At 34.1% G+C, this 17,867-nt stretch overlaps 1 protein-coding gene across 2 annotated transcripts in view; it reads right to left on the bottom strand.

The window, feature by feature from the left end:
- LMBRD1 (LMBR1 domain containing 1) overlaps positions 1 to 17,867 on the bottom strand; it is a 129,415-nt gene that overhangs the window by 56,377 nt on the left and 55,171 nt on the right. For both annotated transcript variants that reach the window (XM_025382188.1, XM_025382189.1), the window contains exons 6-7: positions 17,775 to 17,863; positions 13,988 to 14,061 (exon numbers count right to left, since the gene is read on the bottom strand). In XM_025382188.1, the coding sequence (XP_025237973.1) occupies positions 13,988 to 14,061; positions 17,775 to 17,863 (163 nt within the window). The remainder of the gene's footprint in view (positions 1 to 13,987; positions 14,062 to 17,774; positions 17,864 to 17,867) is intronic.

Here is a 17,867-nt window from a genome sequence, read left to right on the forward strand (position 1 = left end):
CAAAAAAAAAAAAAAAAAAAAAAAAGATAGATTAAACAAAAAGTTGGTTTTTCAAAAAGAAAAAATTGACAAATCTTTAGCCAGATTAAGAAAAAAAGAGAAAGGAGACCCAAATAAATAAAATAAAAGATGAAAATAGAAACATTGTAACTGATACCACAGAAATTCAAAGGATCATTAGTGGCTACTATGAACAACTACTTACATGCCAATAAATTGGAAAATATGCAAGAAATGGATAAATTCCTAGACACATACAACCTACCAAACTTGAACCACGAAGAAATCCAAATCCTGAACACACCAGTAATAAGTAACGAGTAACAAGATCAAAGTTGTAATAAAAAGCCTCCCAGTAAAGGAAAGACCAGGACCTACTGCTGATCCACAGCCGAATTCTATCAAACATTTAATGAAGAACTAATACCAGTCCTACTCAAACTGCCCCAAAATATGAAGGAGGAGGGAATAGTTCTAGTTTCATTCTACAAGACTCTGATACCAAAACCAAAGACACCTGGGGAAAAAAAAAACAAACAAAAAAAATCTACAGGCAAATCTCTCTCATGAATATTCATACAAAAACCCTTATCATATATTAGCAAACCAAATTCAACATTAGAAAGATCATTCGTTATGACCAAGTGGGATTTATCCATGGGATGGAAGGGATGGTTCAACAAATACAAATCAATCATTGTAATACATCATATCAACAGAATGAAGGATGAAAACCACATGATCATTTCAACGGATGCTGAAAAAGCATTTGATAATGTTCAACATCCTTTCATGATAAAAACCCTCAAAAAACTGAGTATATATGTGAGGCCCACAGATAGTATCATACTGAATGGTGAAAAACTGAAAGCCTTTCTTCTTAGTTCTGGAGCAAGACAAGGATGCTCACTTTCAACACTGTTATTCAACATGAAAGTCCTCGCTGGAGCAATCAGACATGACAAAGAAAAAAAGGGCAACATAAACTGGAAAGGAAAAAGTCAAACTATCTTTGTTTGTAATGATATAATTTTATATTTGGAAAAACTTAAAAGACTCCACCAAAAAATTATTATAACTGACAAGCAAATTCAGTAAAGCTGCAGGATACGAAAATCAACATACAAAAATCAGCAGCATTTCTTATGCCAATAGTGAACAATCTGAAAAATAAATTTAAAAAAGTAAGCCCCATTTACAATAGCCCCAAATAAAATTAAATAACTAGGAATTAACTTAACCAAAAAAGTGAAAGATCACTGCAATGAAAACTATAAAATACTGACGAGTGAAGAAGACATCAAAAAATGAAAAAATATTCCATGTTCATGGATTGGAAGAATCAATATTGTTAAAATGTCCATACTACTCAAAGCAATCTACAGATTCAATGCAATCCCTATCAAAATGGCAATGACAATCTTCACACACACCAAAAAACAAAACAAAACACCTAAAGTGTATATGGAATCCCAAAGACCCAGAATACCAAAGCTATCCTGAGCAAAAAGAACAAAACTGGAGGAATCGTATTACCTGACTTTAAATTCTATTACAGAGCTATAGTAACTAAAACAGCATGGTACTGGCATAAAAACAGACACACAGACCAATGGAACAGAATAGAGAACCCAGAAATCAATCTACACACCTATGGTAAACTCATTCTTGACAAAGGTGCCAAAAACATGCATTGAGGAAAAGACCGTTTCTTCAATAAACAGTGCCAGGGAAACTGGATATCCGTATGTAAAAGAATGAATCTAGACCCCTATCTCTTGCCACATACAAAAATCAAATCAAAATGAATTAAAGACCTAAGATCAAAGACCTCATACTATGAAACAACTTCAAGAAAACATTGGAGAAACTCTCCAGGACACTGGTCTGGACAAAGCTTCTTGAGTATACCCTAGAAGCACAGGCAACCAAGCAGAAAATGACAAATGGGATTACATCAAGCTAAAAAGCTTCTGCACAGTAAAGGGAACAATCAACACAATTAGGAGACATGGCATAGAATGGGAGAAAATATTTGCAAACTATCAAATGACAAGTGATTAATAACCAAAATATATAAGGAACTCAAACAACTCTATAGGAAAAAAGCCTAATAATCCTATTAAAAAGTGGGCAAAAGATTTGTATAAACAAGTCTTAAAATAGACATACAAATGGCAAACAGACATATGAAAAGGTGCTCAACGTCACTGATCATCATAGAAATGCAAATCAAAACTGAGATTATCATCTCACCCTGGTTAAAAGAGCTTTTATCTAAAAGTCAGACAACAAATAATGCTGGTGAGGATGTGCAGAAAAGGGAACCCTTGTACACTGTTGGTGGGAGTGTAAATTAACACAACCACTATGGAGAATTGTTTGGAGGTTCCTCAAAAAACTAAAAATAGAGCTACTATATGATCTAGCAATCCCACTATTTGGCACATACTCAAAAGAAAGGAGATCTATATATCAAAGAGATATCTGCACTCCCACGTTTGTTGCGGCAGTGTTCACAACAGCCAAGATTTGGAAACAATCTAAGTGTCCATCAACAGATGAATGGATAAAGAAAATGTGGTACATATATACAATGGAGTACTATTCAGCCATAAAAAAGAGTAAGATTCTGTCATTTGCGACAACATGGATAGAGCTGGAGGTCATTATGCTAAGTGAAATAACCTAGGCACAGAAAGACAAACATCATACGTTCTGACTTATTTATAGGATCTAAAAATCAACAATTAAACTCGTGGACACAGAGAATTGAAGGATGGTTACCAGAGGCTGGGAAGGGTAGTGGGGCAGTGGCAGGCAGGTAAGGATGGTTACTAGGTACCACAAAAAAAAGAAAAAAAGAATGAGTAAGACTTAGTATTTGAAAGCACAACAGAGGAACTATAGTCAATAATTTCACTGTACATTTTTAAATAACTGGCAGGGCACGGTGGCTCACACCTGTAATCCCAACACTTTGGGAGGCCAAGGCGGGTGGATCACTTGAGGTTAGGAGTTTGAGAACAGCCTGGTCAACATGGTGAAATCCCATCTCTAATAAAAAATGCAAAAAATTAGCTGGGCGTGCGGGTGGGCACTTGTTGTCCCGGCTACTCAGGAGGCTAAGGCAGGAGAGGGAATTGCTTGAACCCAGGTAGTGGAGGCTGCAGTGAGTTGATATCACACCACTGCACTCCAGCCTGGTAACAGAGTGAGACTCTGTCTCAAAATTAAATAATTAAATTAAATAACTAAAAGAATATAATTGGACTGTTTGTAACACAAAGTATAAATGCTTGAGGGAATAGATACCGAATTTGCCATGATGTGATTATTATGCATTGCATGCCTACATCAAAATATGTACTCCATTGATACACCTACTACGTACCCATGAAAATTAAAAATAATTTTAAAAAAAGTTCCAAGGAACATTTCTTTGGAGTTCAAAGTTTCAAATTTTGAAAGCTTTCAGATTTTGGATTTTCAGATTAGGGAAGAGTAATTTCCTCTAATTACCTCAATTCTTATCAAATGTACACTTCCAAAATATATACTTTGGTAAAATATAAAAGGAAAAATATATAATTGGGTTTAAAATGTATATAGTAAGGTTGAAAAGTTACCTACTGACCTACTGGGTACAACATTCACAATTTAGGTGATGGCCACACTAAAAGCCTAGACTTCACCACAATGCAATATATGCATGTCAGAAATCTGCACTTGTACCCTCTAAATGTTTTTAAAAATTAAAAGAATCTCATTTGTATTTTTTATATTAAATTATACATCCTCAAAACATTGAAAAATATGAAGAATAAAGCCTATGGGAACCAAAGTACCTGACAGTTCCTTTAGCATTTCCTTATAGGATTTTCCTGTCCTTATTATTATTTTAACCTATTTGATTTGGTTATTCTAGTACTTCCATATTCTTTAAACATTATTGATAAAAAGTAAGAATAATTTAAGACTCTGATTAATATATAGCATTATATGATTATTTATCAATTCTCATTACTTATTGTATTAGTCCGTTCTCACAATGCTATAAAGAACTACCTGAGACAGGATAATTTACAAAGAAAAGAGGTTTAATTGGCTCACGATTCCACCAACTGTACAGGAAGCATGGTTAGAGAAGCCTCAGGAAACTTACAATCATCGCAGAAGGCAAAGGGGAAGCCAGCAAGTTATATGTTGCTGGAGCAGGAAGAACAGAGTGAAGTGGGAGGTGCTACAGATTTTTAAACACCCAGATCTGGTGAGAACTCTATCATGAGACAGTACTACGAGGATGGTGCTGAGCCATTAGACACTACCCCCATGATCCAATCACTTCCTACCAGGCCACACCTCCGACACTTGGGATCACAATTGAACATGAAATTTGGGTAGGGACAGACAGTCAAACCGTATCATTCATATTATTTTAATAATCCAATAGAATATTGCTTTTTACAACAAAATGCCATGGCAATATTTTGCTAAACCCAGTTTATATGCAGGTATGTTTCCCTGTCCTCTCAACCATCTCCAGTCTAGGCCTATTTGACCTCAATGCTTGTTATTCTGTGTTGGATGGATTAGGTTCCCTGAATGTACTAACTGCAGTGCTCAATACTGTTTCCCAAGGAACCTTTTGGTTTAGTCACTATTAACAACATGGCCTTATTTACAGTCTACTGTCAAACACAAGGCCTTCTGAATTATCCTAAACTGGTCTGCTGGTTTCACCTTCTACAAATCCATCTTCTACATTGTTTCTAAAGTGATCTCACTCTAATACCCAAATCAGTATATGTCATTCCTCTAATTAATATCCTTTAAGATTCTACAGGACTAATAAATGTATTTTTCAAAGCATTCTGGTATGAGTTCCTAGGAATCTGTAAAGGTGCCACTAGGGCCACTACAGAAGATAAGGCAGCTAGCCATGCAGGAATCTGCTGCTACTTTAACCAGAGCAATTCTACTTGTTCCTAACCTCTATATGTATATGAACATATAAAATTGTTTTAAAAAGTTGTTTTGCTATTTTTTTATGAAAGGTACAATTACTAGTTGGTATTGGGAATAGACTCTAATTAATGTAATTTTGCATATAAAGCACTTCATGACCTGATGCTTACCAACTTGTTAACTTTATCTCATGCTTCTGAATTGTTCATTGTTCTTAAAACACTACAATTTTTATGCTACTTTAGGCTGTGTCCAACAGACACATTTTATTCCATGTAGTGCCATCATCTAGAACGCCCACCTTCTCATCTTATTTCATTAACAACTGTTAATGCCCTTCAGGTCTCGGCTTAATTACAATATGTCTGAGAAACCTTCCATGACTTGTAAATGTCCCTTGCTTATAACTCAATTATAACGCATAGGTATTTTAACATTATTCATCTGCACATTTGTTTTATCACTAGATCTGCCAAACTTGGCTGAACAGATTTCTAGGCCAGACTAGTAACAACTACAGTAGACTATTTGGTATGTAATGACTAGGTCCCAATTCTTTTTCCTCCTACCTTTGTTTCAAGAACAAAAATTTATTAAATTAATAAAATAATTTCTCCAAGAAGATAATAATTAACCAATAAGTTTTTAGGAAGAGAAAGCTCTTAATTCACACAAAGTTATTTCCTTAAATGGAATTGATATACTTACTAGAAGAGCTGAACTGAATTTCTAAACAGCTTAATATAAAATATTTTGTAAAATAAAAAAGTTTCTGGTAACAACTTGTGGTAACATAAGACCAGAACAAACACTATTTTTAAATGTTTAATTGTCCAAAGACAACAAGTAGAAGAAAGGTGCCATCGTTTGGTCACCAAGCTTTTAACTTGTTTTTGGATTGCATTTTCAATAATTATCAGGAATTTAACTATAATATTTAGATTATGATAAGCTTGACATAGACCTTATATAAAATATTATAACTTTTAAGGTCTTTAAACAACAATCTTTTGAACTTCACTTCAGACTTTTTTTTTAATGTACAAAAAGACTGTACTTTTCAGAAACACAAAACTTTTATTACTTACTACTGCCCTCTAGTGAATTTCCAGAAAAAAAAATCAGAAAACTAAAGAGATTATATAGTTTAAAATGTTTCTATTAATAGGTTGGCCATAATTGTCACCAAATTTATTTACTTTGACTTCCAAGAATAAATCACCAACTCTATTTGAAAACTAAAATGTTTTAAAATAATGTATACAAACTACATTCCTAATACCTTCTTTCACAGCTCAGTTTAGAATGGCACTTTTCTTTACATATCTCTCTTCTTTATCTGGAATGATGGTTTCCAACTCTGCAGGCCTTAGATTACAGTAAATGGTCAATGCCGAATACTACCTATAGACTTAATAAATGTCTTCCACATATTTGTGAAATCTATTATTCAAAGATGTACATGCTATTATGATTAATGAAACAATACAGGTACTCAAGACTTTCCTTTCAAGTTTTCACTGAGTCTAAGATGTATATATTTTCTTACATTTAATATCAGTGAAATTTGGATGCATCTAAAAATTGAAGGCATCATATTATTGAAGGCCAGGCAGAATCCATGACATAGTTGTTGTTACATGCACATTCACAAATTTGGTCACAGCAAGTTACATTACAGTCACTTCAGTTGAATTACAAGCATTCTGGGTACAATTATTGAGTTTAATTGGCACTTATGTCTGAAAAGATAATATGATTTGACATTAAAACAAAAAGTTAATGTGTAAGTAAGGAGAAAGAATGAAGAAACATCAATAGTAAAGAAAAAATATTCATTAGAACAATGAGCATAATTCTGTATTTTCTTACAAAGCAACAGTCAAGTGCTTCATAAGCTTAGGAAAGGGAGATATCCAAAACAGAAGTTATTTTGCATTTTTCTGCTTAGGTATATGCAAAAGGACTCCCTTCTTCTATTTGGCAAAACAAGAAACAACAACAAAACATCTTAAATTTACAGGATAGGTGTGTTGGTGGTTTCAAAGAAAATCCCAGAGATAAGACTAGAACACACACAAAAAGCTGCACATCAATTCTCTTGATAGCACAAAAGACAATACACTTTTTTAGCTTCTGTGTATGAGTGAAAACATGTGAAACTTGTTTTTCTGAGCCCAGCTTATTTCACCTAACATAGTGACTAAAACTAACGACTAAGAGAGGAGAGGCCGGTAAGGGTAGGGAGTACGGAGGGGAGATGCAGAGAGGCTTGATTCGTGGGTACAGTTAAATAAACAAAATAAGACCTAGTGTTCGATAGATCAGTAGGGTGACTACAGTCAACAATAATGTATTGTATATTTCCAAATAGCCAGAAGAAAATAATTCAGATATTCCTAGCATAAAGAAAAGATAAATGTTTAAGGTGATGGATATTCCAATTACCCTGATCTGATCATCATACATTATATGAAAGTCTCAGACTATCACATGTACTTGGAAAATGTGTATACCTATTATGTATCAATAAAAATAAAAGACAATACAGTTGGTTCCCATGTCACAATGGTTCAACTTAGGATTTTCATACTTTGTGATGGTGTAAGACCATTCTTTTTTACTTTCAGTACAGTAGTCAATAATTTACATAAGAAAACATTTGATATTTTATTGTAAAACAGGCTTGGTGTTAGATAATTTTGTGCAACTGTAGGCTAATGTAAGTGTTCTGAGCATGTTTAAGATACGCTAAACTAAGATATTGTGTTCAGATAGGCTAAACTAAGCTATGATGTTCATTAGTTTAGGTGTATTAAGTGCATTTTTAAACTTACAATATTTTCAACTTATGATGGATTTAACAGAATGTAACCCCACTGTAAGTCAAAAAGCATCTGTGTCATATAGTAAAACATGAACATCAATAACCAATTCAAAAAGTGATTTAGAATTCTCACATTCCAAATATAAAGTTTTAGGAATGCCTTTCATTTCATATTTTCCTTGTTATGGATGCAGATAAATCGAAGAAATCTCACTCACTAAATATAAAACAAAGATTATAAATGATTAAGAAAAAAATTGTCAGATTTTTCCTTATAGTGATACATAAAGTAATGGTGCACCTTACAATCAGTAGCATACATTCAGTGAAATGTGCTATCACATAGGCTGAGAAATTTGACTTTTAAAGGGAATTTCTTTCTCAAAATATTATTGAGAACCACTGTTGTGGTTCATAAGGTGTTATAACATGAACTGAATGTTTGTTTTCCCCTAAAATTCGTATGTTGAAATCTAATCCCCAGTGTGATATTTGTAGGTGGAGTTTTCCAGAGTTAATTGAGTCATGAGAGTGGATCCCTTATAAATAAGATTAATGCCCTTATAAGAAGGGTCACAATAGAGCTTGCTTCCTTTCTCTCCCTGCTCTTTATCATATGAGCGTAGAATGAGAAGACAGCCAACTGCAAATCAAGGAAGAGGGACCTCACCAGACACCAGACACCTTGATGTTGTACTTCCCAGTCTCTAGAATCGTGAGAAATAAAAGTTTGTTGTTTGAGTCACCCAGTCTATGGTACATCTGTTGTACTGACCTGAACTAAGACATGGAGGCAAACCAACATTTGATGGGTATAAGAAGAAAGTATTAAATGTTTTATTTCTATATTTGAATCTTTATCACTTTAATTTTCTTTAACCTATCAGTTTATATTTTACATTAAATGTACATAAGTTAGCATAATAATATGTAAATATGCATTTATAATCATAAATATCCTGGTGGACATATTTAAAGTTTTACGGATAAAGGTATATAGTGAACAATTTAGCAGTCACTGCTTCTATAGGCACTACACTGGTCTATATGATACATTTTGCTGAAGACATCATTATTCACCATCTCCCCACTTGGTGGCACCAAAAAATTAGAATATCTACATATATATCCATGCCTACAAGTTTTACTTTTTTAAATTTAATAAGTATCAATTCCCTTTCAATGTAAGCTTAAAATAACAGGCAAACTAATATGCTGTTTGACCTTCTTCTCCTAAAGCTCACTGCCTAATTATTTGGCATTCATTAATACAGGGTACAGTACAGGGTACAGTAGTCAGAATCACTAAAATTTAAATAATCAACTAGTTTCAAAAATAAACAATAATACATAACTAAGAAATTCACATTTGACTGACACATAAAATAAAAGAACTTCTCTAGCCTCAATACAAAACAAAATTCAGTTACAAATTCTGTAAGAAACACGATTTTTACATTTCATATATGTAGGGTCAAAGTACTCAAGTATTAATTTCCCACTCTGGGTACTTAGTAATTAAGATTAAACGTCTTCTACTCCTCATGAATATTTTCTATACCCTCTTTTAAGCTGTCACAAGAAATGCCCAGTTCTCAAGCTTTTCCAAGGTAAGTTAGGAGAAAACTTTGTATCCCAACTACAAGCAAGTATGATAATTATACTATTTAACCATCTATCTACAATAAAACCACATATCTATAAATTGTTGGTTTTCACTGAATTTTTACTAAAATTCCAGTAGGTATTATTGGCTCATTTTTACAGATGGGGAAGCTTGGGATCAGGTAATAGATTTTCAACAAACTCACACCCACGAATGGAGCTCAGCTATACACACCCTGATGCCCCTCTTGAACAGAGCATCATCTACCTTCCTCTTCCCCTCCCTCTATATATCATAGGTATTAAAATTAGTCAAATCATGGCTTGGTAGCAAAGCCTGAGCTTTGAGTACTTGTAGTGGTATTCAAAAGATATTATCTCTCTATCCACACTTCCCCAACCCCAACTAACCACCATTCAATTACGAAGGCCTTTTGACTTACCTTTGAATAAGGAACACTCTCACTGATCATAATACAACTGCTTTTTGCATTTGGTTTATTTTCAGTGAGAGAGGAAAGAGGTGGGAACTATAGTTTGAACCATATGAAACTGTGAATATTCAACTGTTTAAGCTAATAGTGACTATTTATTAAGTGGCCAGTAGATTCCAAGACTTGGTGGATTACTTAATTAAATCCTCACTACTTTATTACTTAAATATTATACCACTATAAAGATGAAGAAATTTAGATGGGAAAGTAGGTCAGGAGACCCATGGATCCACATTTCAGCCTCTCCACACCAATTATTTTAATTTTATTGTTTATGCTGCTTAAAGAAAACAAATAACTGCTGGGAAGCTGGATCTTAGCAGGCTGTTACACTGGAATCTCTCCCTTGGCCTTAGGCCTTAAGTGGCCCCTCTCTACCTATTTAGCAAACTCTTTTATGTGTTCCTGGTTCCCACCCTCAATCCCATCATTATAAGGTCCTCTGGTTGTTTTATCAATATCCTTCAGCCCAGCCCTCTATACAGTAAAGTATCATATAATGTCATCAACGGATTCTTGGAAACTGTGACTTTAAGTGAAATGATGTATAACAAACCAATTTTTTTTTTTTTTTTTGTGAGACGGAGTCTCCCTCTTGTCGCCCAGGCTGGAGTGAAATGGCGCAATCTCGGCTCACTGTAACCTCTGCCTTCCAAGTTCAAGCGATTCTCCTGCCTCAGTCTCCCGAGTAGCTGGGATTACAGGAGCCCACCACTAAGCCCAGCTAATTTTTGTATTTTTAGTAGAGATGGGGTTTCACCATGTTAGCCAGGTTGGTCTCAAACTCCTGACCTCAGGTGACCCGCCCAACTCGGCCTCCCAAAGTGCTGGAATTACAGGCATGAGTCACTGCGCCTGGCAACAAAACTAATTTTACTACAGACTAATTGATGTAAATAAGAGCTAACTTCCTATGGCATATTTCTGGTCACAAGAACATCATCAAACTTCTAAATAAAGATTCTAAATAAACTTCTAAATAAATAAAGTATCTAATATTAAATACTGAAATAAATGTAAGCTCTACATACATTTAGGAAAGATCAATAAAAACAAAATACTCAACTTGGTGAATCAGTGAGTGACGATGGTTGTGGTCATAGTGGGTTAAATTAAGGAATAAATGTTTGCAAAGTGAAAATTATAAAGAGCACCTCCTACCACCACACAGTTCAAAAACAAAAACAAACAACGTTGGGCTAGCTGAACGTTTTTGTATTACAATTATTGTTATGCACTTGTATGTAGTATACTTTATGAATTTTTATTACACAATAATTTGCATTCATTTATTCATTCATTTTTCAACCCACTTATTCTTAGTTCAGGGTCATGGGTGGCTGGAGCCTATCCCACCAGTTCAGGTTGCAAGGCAGGAACCAACACTGGACAGGATGCCATTCCAACTGCAGGGTACACTCACACATACCTACACTAACTCCTACTGGTACAATTTCAGACATACCAATTCATCTAATGTGCACATCTTGGGAATGTGGGAGGAAACCAGAGTACCCAGAGAAAACCCACGCGGACATGGAAACAACGTGCAAACTCCACACGGTGGCCCTAGCCAGAAACTCATCATTTTTCACATCAACATTATAAGAAAACAACATGAAAAAAAAAATGTTATTGAGGACCTGCTGTATTCTAGAAAAGTGAAGCTCTTTTAAGGATAGCTTAACTAATTCAGTATGAATATTATGTTGGTTCAATTGATTTAAATAATTTTCAAAGTTTCCAGTTAAATATAAAATAGTTTAAAATATTTCTTTCCAATAATATCATTCCTACAAAGAAGCTCTCTTTGAAATAGTTTTAATAACTTACTTTCTCCACTCCCACTTGCTACCCTCATAGCTTATTTAATTCAGAGCCACCAGAGTAGTACCGTTAAAATGTTTGTCAGAGCCCATGACTTTTCCATTTAAAAACTTACAGTGGTTTCTATTCTCAATCAGCATAAAATTCAAAACCCTAACTGCGGACTATAAAGCTCACATGACATGGCCTCTTGTTACCTCTCAATGAAACTTTTACTACTCCCCCTTGTCAACTGAATTCCAGCCACAATAGCTTTGCCTCCTTGCTAGTATCTGAATATAGCATGTACATGCCCACCTCAGGATCCTCACCCTTACTCTTCTGTCATGACTTACTTTCACTTCATTCAGGTCTCTGTTCAGATGTTAGAAACTATTCCTGATCTTTACAGTAGTCTCAGCCTCTACTACTGTCTATCTCCTTATGCTGCCTTATTTTTCCTCATAGTATCTACCAACTGACCACTGGGAGACATGTCTCTGTGCATCTTTCATTTCTGCATATTTTGCAAGCCAGGAGCTAACTGACCGCCCCCCCACCCGACCCACCACTTTTTTTTTTTCTGTACTATCTTTTCAAAGATCTTTGTATAGCAAATAGTCTTGGCAGATACACAAAATATCTTTCCCTGCAGCAAAGGACAGGCATGCTTACCATCCATTATAAAAGATTCAGCTTCCCTAAGCTCAGGGTTCCTCTTTACAACGCACTCAATTATGTGCAGGTCTCATCTAGTTCTCTCCCCATTGCCCTAGGGGAACTGGGACTCGGGAAACCAATACAAAAAAACGCTGATCCTATGGCTACTGCTATTGCTATGAGTAGAAGTCTTACATCTTCAGTTGCCATTCATAAAACTGGCAGGTTACAAGTAGGGTAAATATCTTGGCCCTTCATAGTTCTTGACATTGACATTACATATTGAATTTCTCTCTATTTTTTTTTCTCCTGACTAATGTTTGATTGCTATATCCTCATTTCTCTATAGGTTTCAAAGCACTTTTACAAATAGTATCATCTGACCTTCAAAAATCCCTGTGGAACATTTTCTATTTCCATTTAATAGGGAAGACACTGATCCAGAAAGGTTAAAGGACAAACCCAAGATTAGCATAACAGATCAGTCACAGAATAATAGCAATTAGAATCCAGGTCTAATTCCTAATTTGTTATTAACTTGTGACTACTTCTTAAAAGATAACTACTATACTGAACATTCTGTGAGACAGAAGAATATCACCCACTGATATTACACAGCAAATTCCTTACGTGGTATCACATAAAAACACAAAAATGTCAATGAATAATAAAACTGAGTACCCAAATAAGCACCTGTAAGACACTGAAATGTACGTCTTTTGGGGTTCTTTTATTATACATTACGGCATGTGAATGATCATGCGACAAAACTAGATTCTGTTCTTACAGTAATAACCATTTCCTTTATGTCTACAGGAAGACATCTTAAGAAAATACCCAAAAAAGTTTCCTTTGTAACCAGAATTGTCATCTTTGCAAGAATTAAGAGTGCTTCCACATAAACTTCATTAACCTGAAAGGTTCCAGATAATATTAATGCTGTTTATACAACTCTCAAGATAGGTAATAAAGAAGCATTTATTACTAGCTTTTTATCTATAATGTGAGCAAAAGACTCAAAGAGAAGTCTGTATACAACTTGGTCAGTCATTTATAATTCACACCTTACCACTTCCAGGAAGACTGAAGGGAAAAAAAGTCGAGAGTATAAGAATAGATTTCATATACAAGAGAAGTGTCAAGTTATATAAAATATCTGATTTTAAAAGCCCTATATTCCCAAGTAGAGTAAATCTGCAAAATCAGTAATAGATATGGTCTATGGTTCAGAGTTCTAATATGCTTATAAATCTATTAATATGCTTATATTATACATGCTTATATTATAAATGTATTAATATGCTTATAAATCTATAAGCATATAGATTTATAAGCATATCAGATAATATTATAAATCTAATACATGGATTTATAAGCATAGATTATAACAGTATATAATCACCTTCAAGGTTCATAAGTTATAAAACTTGATTATTACATTGCACAAATACAGCTAAAATGATGATGACTAAGTAGTTAAAATTTTACCTTTAAGTAAAGAAAACTGAAGAAAAATTGAAAAAGAATCAAAATATTATAAAGGAAAACAATAAAGTTTAATAAATTACTAAGGTAAAAAAATTGCTTTATAAGGCAATTTTAACTCAATTATCCCCATTTCACTTACTGTGTAAGTTATAGCTGCCAACATTCCGATCAAGGTCAGAGAACTGATAGAAAATGACAACGCAGCTAAACCATCTGTGAAGAAAGAAAAACTGTTAAAAATGTACATATACACTACTCAAATACTTATATTTGGCAAATCAACATAGAAAGCTGAGCGGCTTACATATTTTGAAAAAATAAAAACCACTATGTATTACCGTATTCTTGAAGTGCTAACTCCAAGTGGAGAAAAGAGTTTCTAAAGGACTTTTTGAAAATTGATTTGTAAAAAATCTTTCAGACTAGCTGAGATTTTCTTTCCTTCACCTCTTAAAATTAAGAGGAAAATTACTGGCTACTTATTGGGCCCAAAAAGAGATCAGTAAAATACCGGATGTTCAAAAGGTGATTAAAAAGATCACATGGCCTTTCTTAATGGCAGACCCTGAGAAATAACATTTCATAGGACAGCTACTGACCTTGACTCTTTCTCCCTTCTCCCCTCACTCAGTCTTGAGACTTTCAGTTTCTTTGTTCTTAATTTTCAAATCAGTTCTTAATAGACAGTCAAAAACTAAAATCTTAATTAAAGAGTTTATTTCACTTTTTAACTTGAAAAGAGAGGCTTGCCCACTTGGCAGAAAAATAAAAGCAAACACAACTAGAAAATAGATTCAAAAATACACACACACACACACACACAAAATACTATGCTAACTAGTTGGATTTAGGAAATTATCTAAAGGAAGGTCAAAGAGTGAGGGGCAGGAATGATACTTTCACATAAATATATCATATTATGTAATAAAACACTATGCAAATTTGAATATTCTTAGGTAGGAGCAATACTTTTTCCAGTTTTAAAAGGTCCTATTAGGCCTGTATTGATCGAGTTTAAATGCAAGTCCTGTGGAACCAAATACAAGGTTTCGATTAATTTAATGTATTAACACTAATCTTTTATGAGTACTAATAAAATTATAATGATCTATCATCTTAAAACTCATGTCTCAGTTTTGTATAACACATAGAGAGAGCATATTATTAACAAATTCACAATCATGCAAGGCAAATTTTTAAGCCTTAATTTTTTAAAACTACTTTTTATCAAATCAAAGACATTTTGATGCTGTTACTTTATTGATCATATCAGAAGTATCAACAGAACGTGTTCATACAACTAGGAGGGTCTGAAATCTGGCTGATAATAATTTTAAGGTACTATCACTTGTAAAATATATCTCCCAAACAGAGATGTAAAAATCTGAAAAATTGTATGCCTTAGAAATGATAAAATAGACATGTTGACATATTTGGCCAATCAAAATGTTAATATTACTAATAGTCCAAATCATCTGAACCAAATAACTCAAAATTGATCATTATTAATTATTCCCATTTGGATAAAAGATGAATAAAAACATGTGCTGAAGATACTTGAAGATGCATTCTCTTTACATGTTAGGGGGTCTTTGATGTGGGCATATACATCTTTATGATATAATAAATCCTACTGTAAACAAGTTGTAGTATAGTCACAAAATGCATTACTCTGCTGCAATAAAAAGGAACTACTAATACAAATGAATTTTAAAACATTATTTCATGAAAAATGCCAGGCATACACAAAAAAGAATCATTAATAAATGGAATCAGAATTCCACTTACAATATTCAAAAAAAGCAAAACTAATATAACTAATATACAGTGGCAGAAATTGTAACAATGGTGCCTCTCCTGGGAGATGATATTAACTGAATGGCATACTGCAAAAAAATTGCTGGAGTGATGGATGTGTTCTATACCTTAACTGCAATCGGTTACAATGACTGTACACATGTATCATGAGATCTATGCATTTTACTACATACAAAGCATTTTCTTAAAAAAAGGTTATATAGGCCAGGTGCAGTGACTCATGTCTGTAATGCCGGAACTTTGGGAGGCCAAGGTGGGCGGATTACAAGGTCAGGAGTTCGAGACAAGCCTGGCCAATATGGTGAAACCCCATCTCTACTAAAAATACAAAAATTAGCTGAGCATGGTGGCGGCTACTCAGGAGGTTGAGGCAGAAGAACCACTTGAAACAGGGAGGCAGAGGTTGTAGGGAGCCAAGATCACGTCACTGTACTCTAGCCTGGGTGACAGAGCAAGACTCCATCTCAATCAATCAATCAATAAAAAGATTTATACCCTTGATGCCTGAAAAATGCAATGCAAGGAGGCGGGATGAGAGACGAAAGGACTAAAATTTAAGAATAGTTAGGTAACTGTTTTGGACTTACATAGCTGATCTAGAGTGATAAGTAACATGTATACTAGAATATGGTGTTTAACATTGGAGACAAAAAAAAAAAAGACTAAAGAGAATGGAATTACAAAAAAGCAGAATAATGCTACCTATCTAATCACCAATTCAAGTTATACTAATACTCAAAGTATAACTTATGAAATAATGTTTAGGATAAAAGAGTAGTTACTCAAGATATCTAAAGGAGTTAACTCCAAGAAAAGAAGCCATTAATTTATCAGCGATAGAATCAAGGTATATAAATCTGACGATTCAGTATTAGTAGATGCCAGGCCTGCTACCCTTATTCTTGCTGGTATCAGTAAGATATTAATGAATCACAATGTACAACATGAGATCTTAAGTGGAAATTAAGAAAATTAAGAACTCATACAGCAGACTGCAAGACTTAATTTAATCATTGTTTAGTATTGTACCTCGGTAAAAAGAAAGAAGTGCTGATCAAAGAATGTACAGTACCTATTAGAATAGTCAAAAAACCAATTTTTCTGCATAATATTAATAGAAATAAGTACACTAGGTATCTTTAAAAATAAGGTTGCTATGTTCAAATGCACAAGGAATTTTTAATATGATACACAGTATTTTAACATCACTTTCTAACGCCAAAGTTATTTTTTCAATGATTAAGCAACTTTCTTAATCTAACCCATGAGCCTTTTTTTTTTTCTGTAAAAACCTAGGTCACACAGAGTAAGTTAAGGAAAACTTCTAGAAAAGCCATGCCAAAATATTTTGATGAGGTAAATTTCTAAAACAGTATTTAATTCATATAAAACCTCTGTAATTTATATTTTATATAAAAGATGATTTAATCTCAAACAAAAACATAAAGGTTCTCTCTTACTAATTAAAAATTAAAAATGAAACCCAATATACCCAGTATATTTCTTTAACATATTATTTTATATTATCCTAAGTGAATTAGAAATTATAAGAGCCTCACTGCTAAAATACTTTGAAGAAAAGATTAAATTTTCTTTCAACATGGTAATTTTATGAAGAGGTCAAGAAAATANCTTACGAACACAATACTTCTAATTTGTCTAGCATTAGGTTCAAAACGAGTTAGAAAAACTGGAGTTAAATTTTTTTTTTTTTTGAGACAAAGCCTCGCACTGCCTTGCTCAGTCCCCCAGGCTGGAATGCAATGGCGCAATCTCAGCTCACTGCAACCTCCACCTCCTGGGTTCAAGAGATTCTCCTGCCTCAGCCTCCCGAGCAGCTGGGATTACAGGCACCTGCCACTGCACCCAGCTAATTTTTGTATTTTTAGTAGAGACGGGGTTTGGCCACGTTGGCCAAGCTGGTCTCAAACTCCTAACCTTGTGATCCACCCCCAACCCCTCAGCCTCCCAAAGTGCTGGGATTACAGGCACGAGCCACCACACCCAGCTGGGGTTAAATTCTTAACAAAATACAAATAGACTGCTTCTCAAAAGTTTGAAGTATCAGGAAATATAAATTACTATGTTTAAAAAAAACGATAACTTACGACTACTTCCAAGTTCTTCAAATAGGAACTTCACTTTTTCCCACTCTGTAGAATTTTTGTTATTGGGAACATTCAATGGAACAAAGGCACTAC

This window comes from Theropithecus gelada, chromosome 4 (assembly GCF_003255815.1).
Source record: "Theropithecus gelada isolate Dixy chromosome 4, Tgel_1.0, whole genome shotgun sequence".
NCBI classification, from domain to species: Eukaryota; Metazoa; Chordata; class Mammalia; order Primates; family Cercopithecidae; genus Theropithecus; species Theropithecus gelada.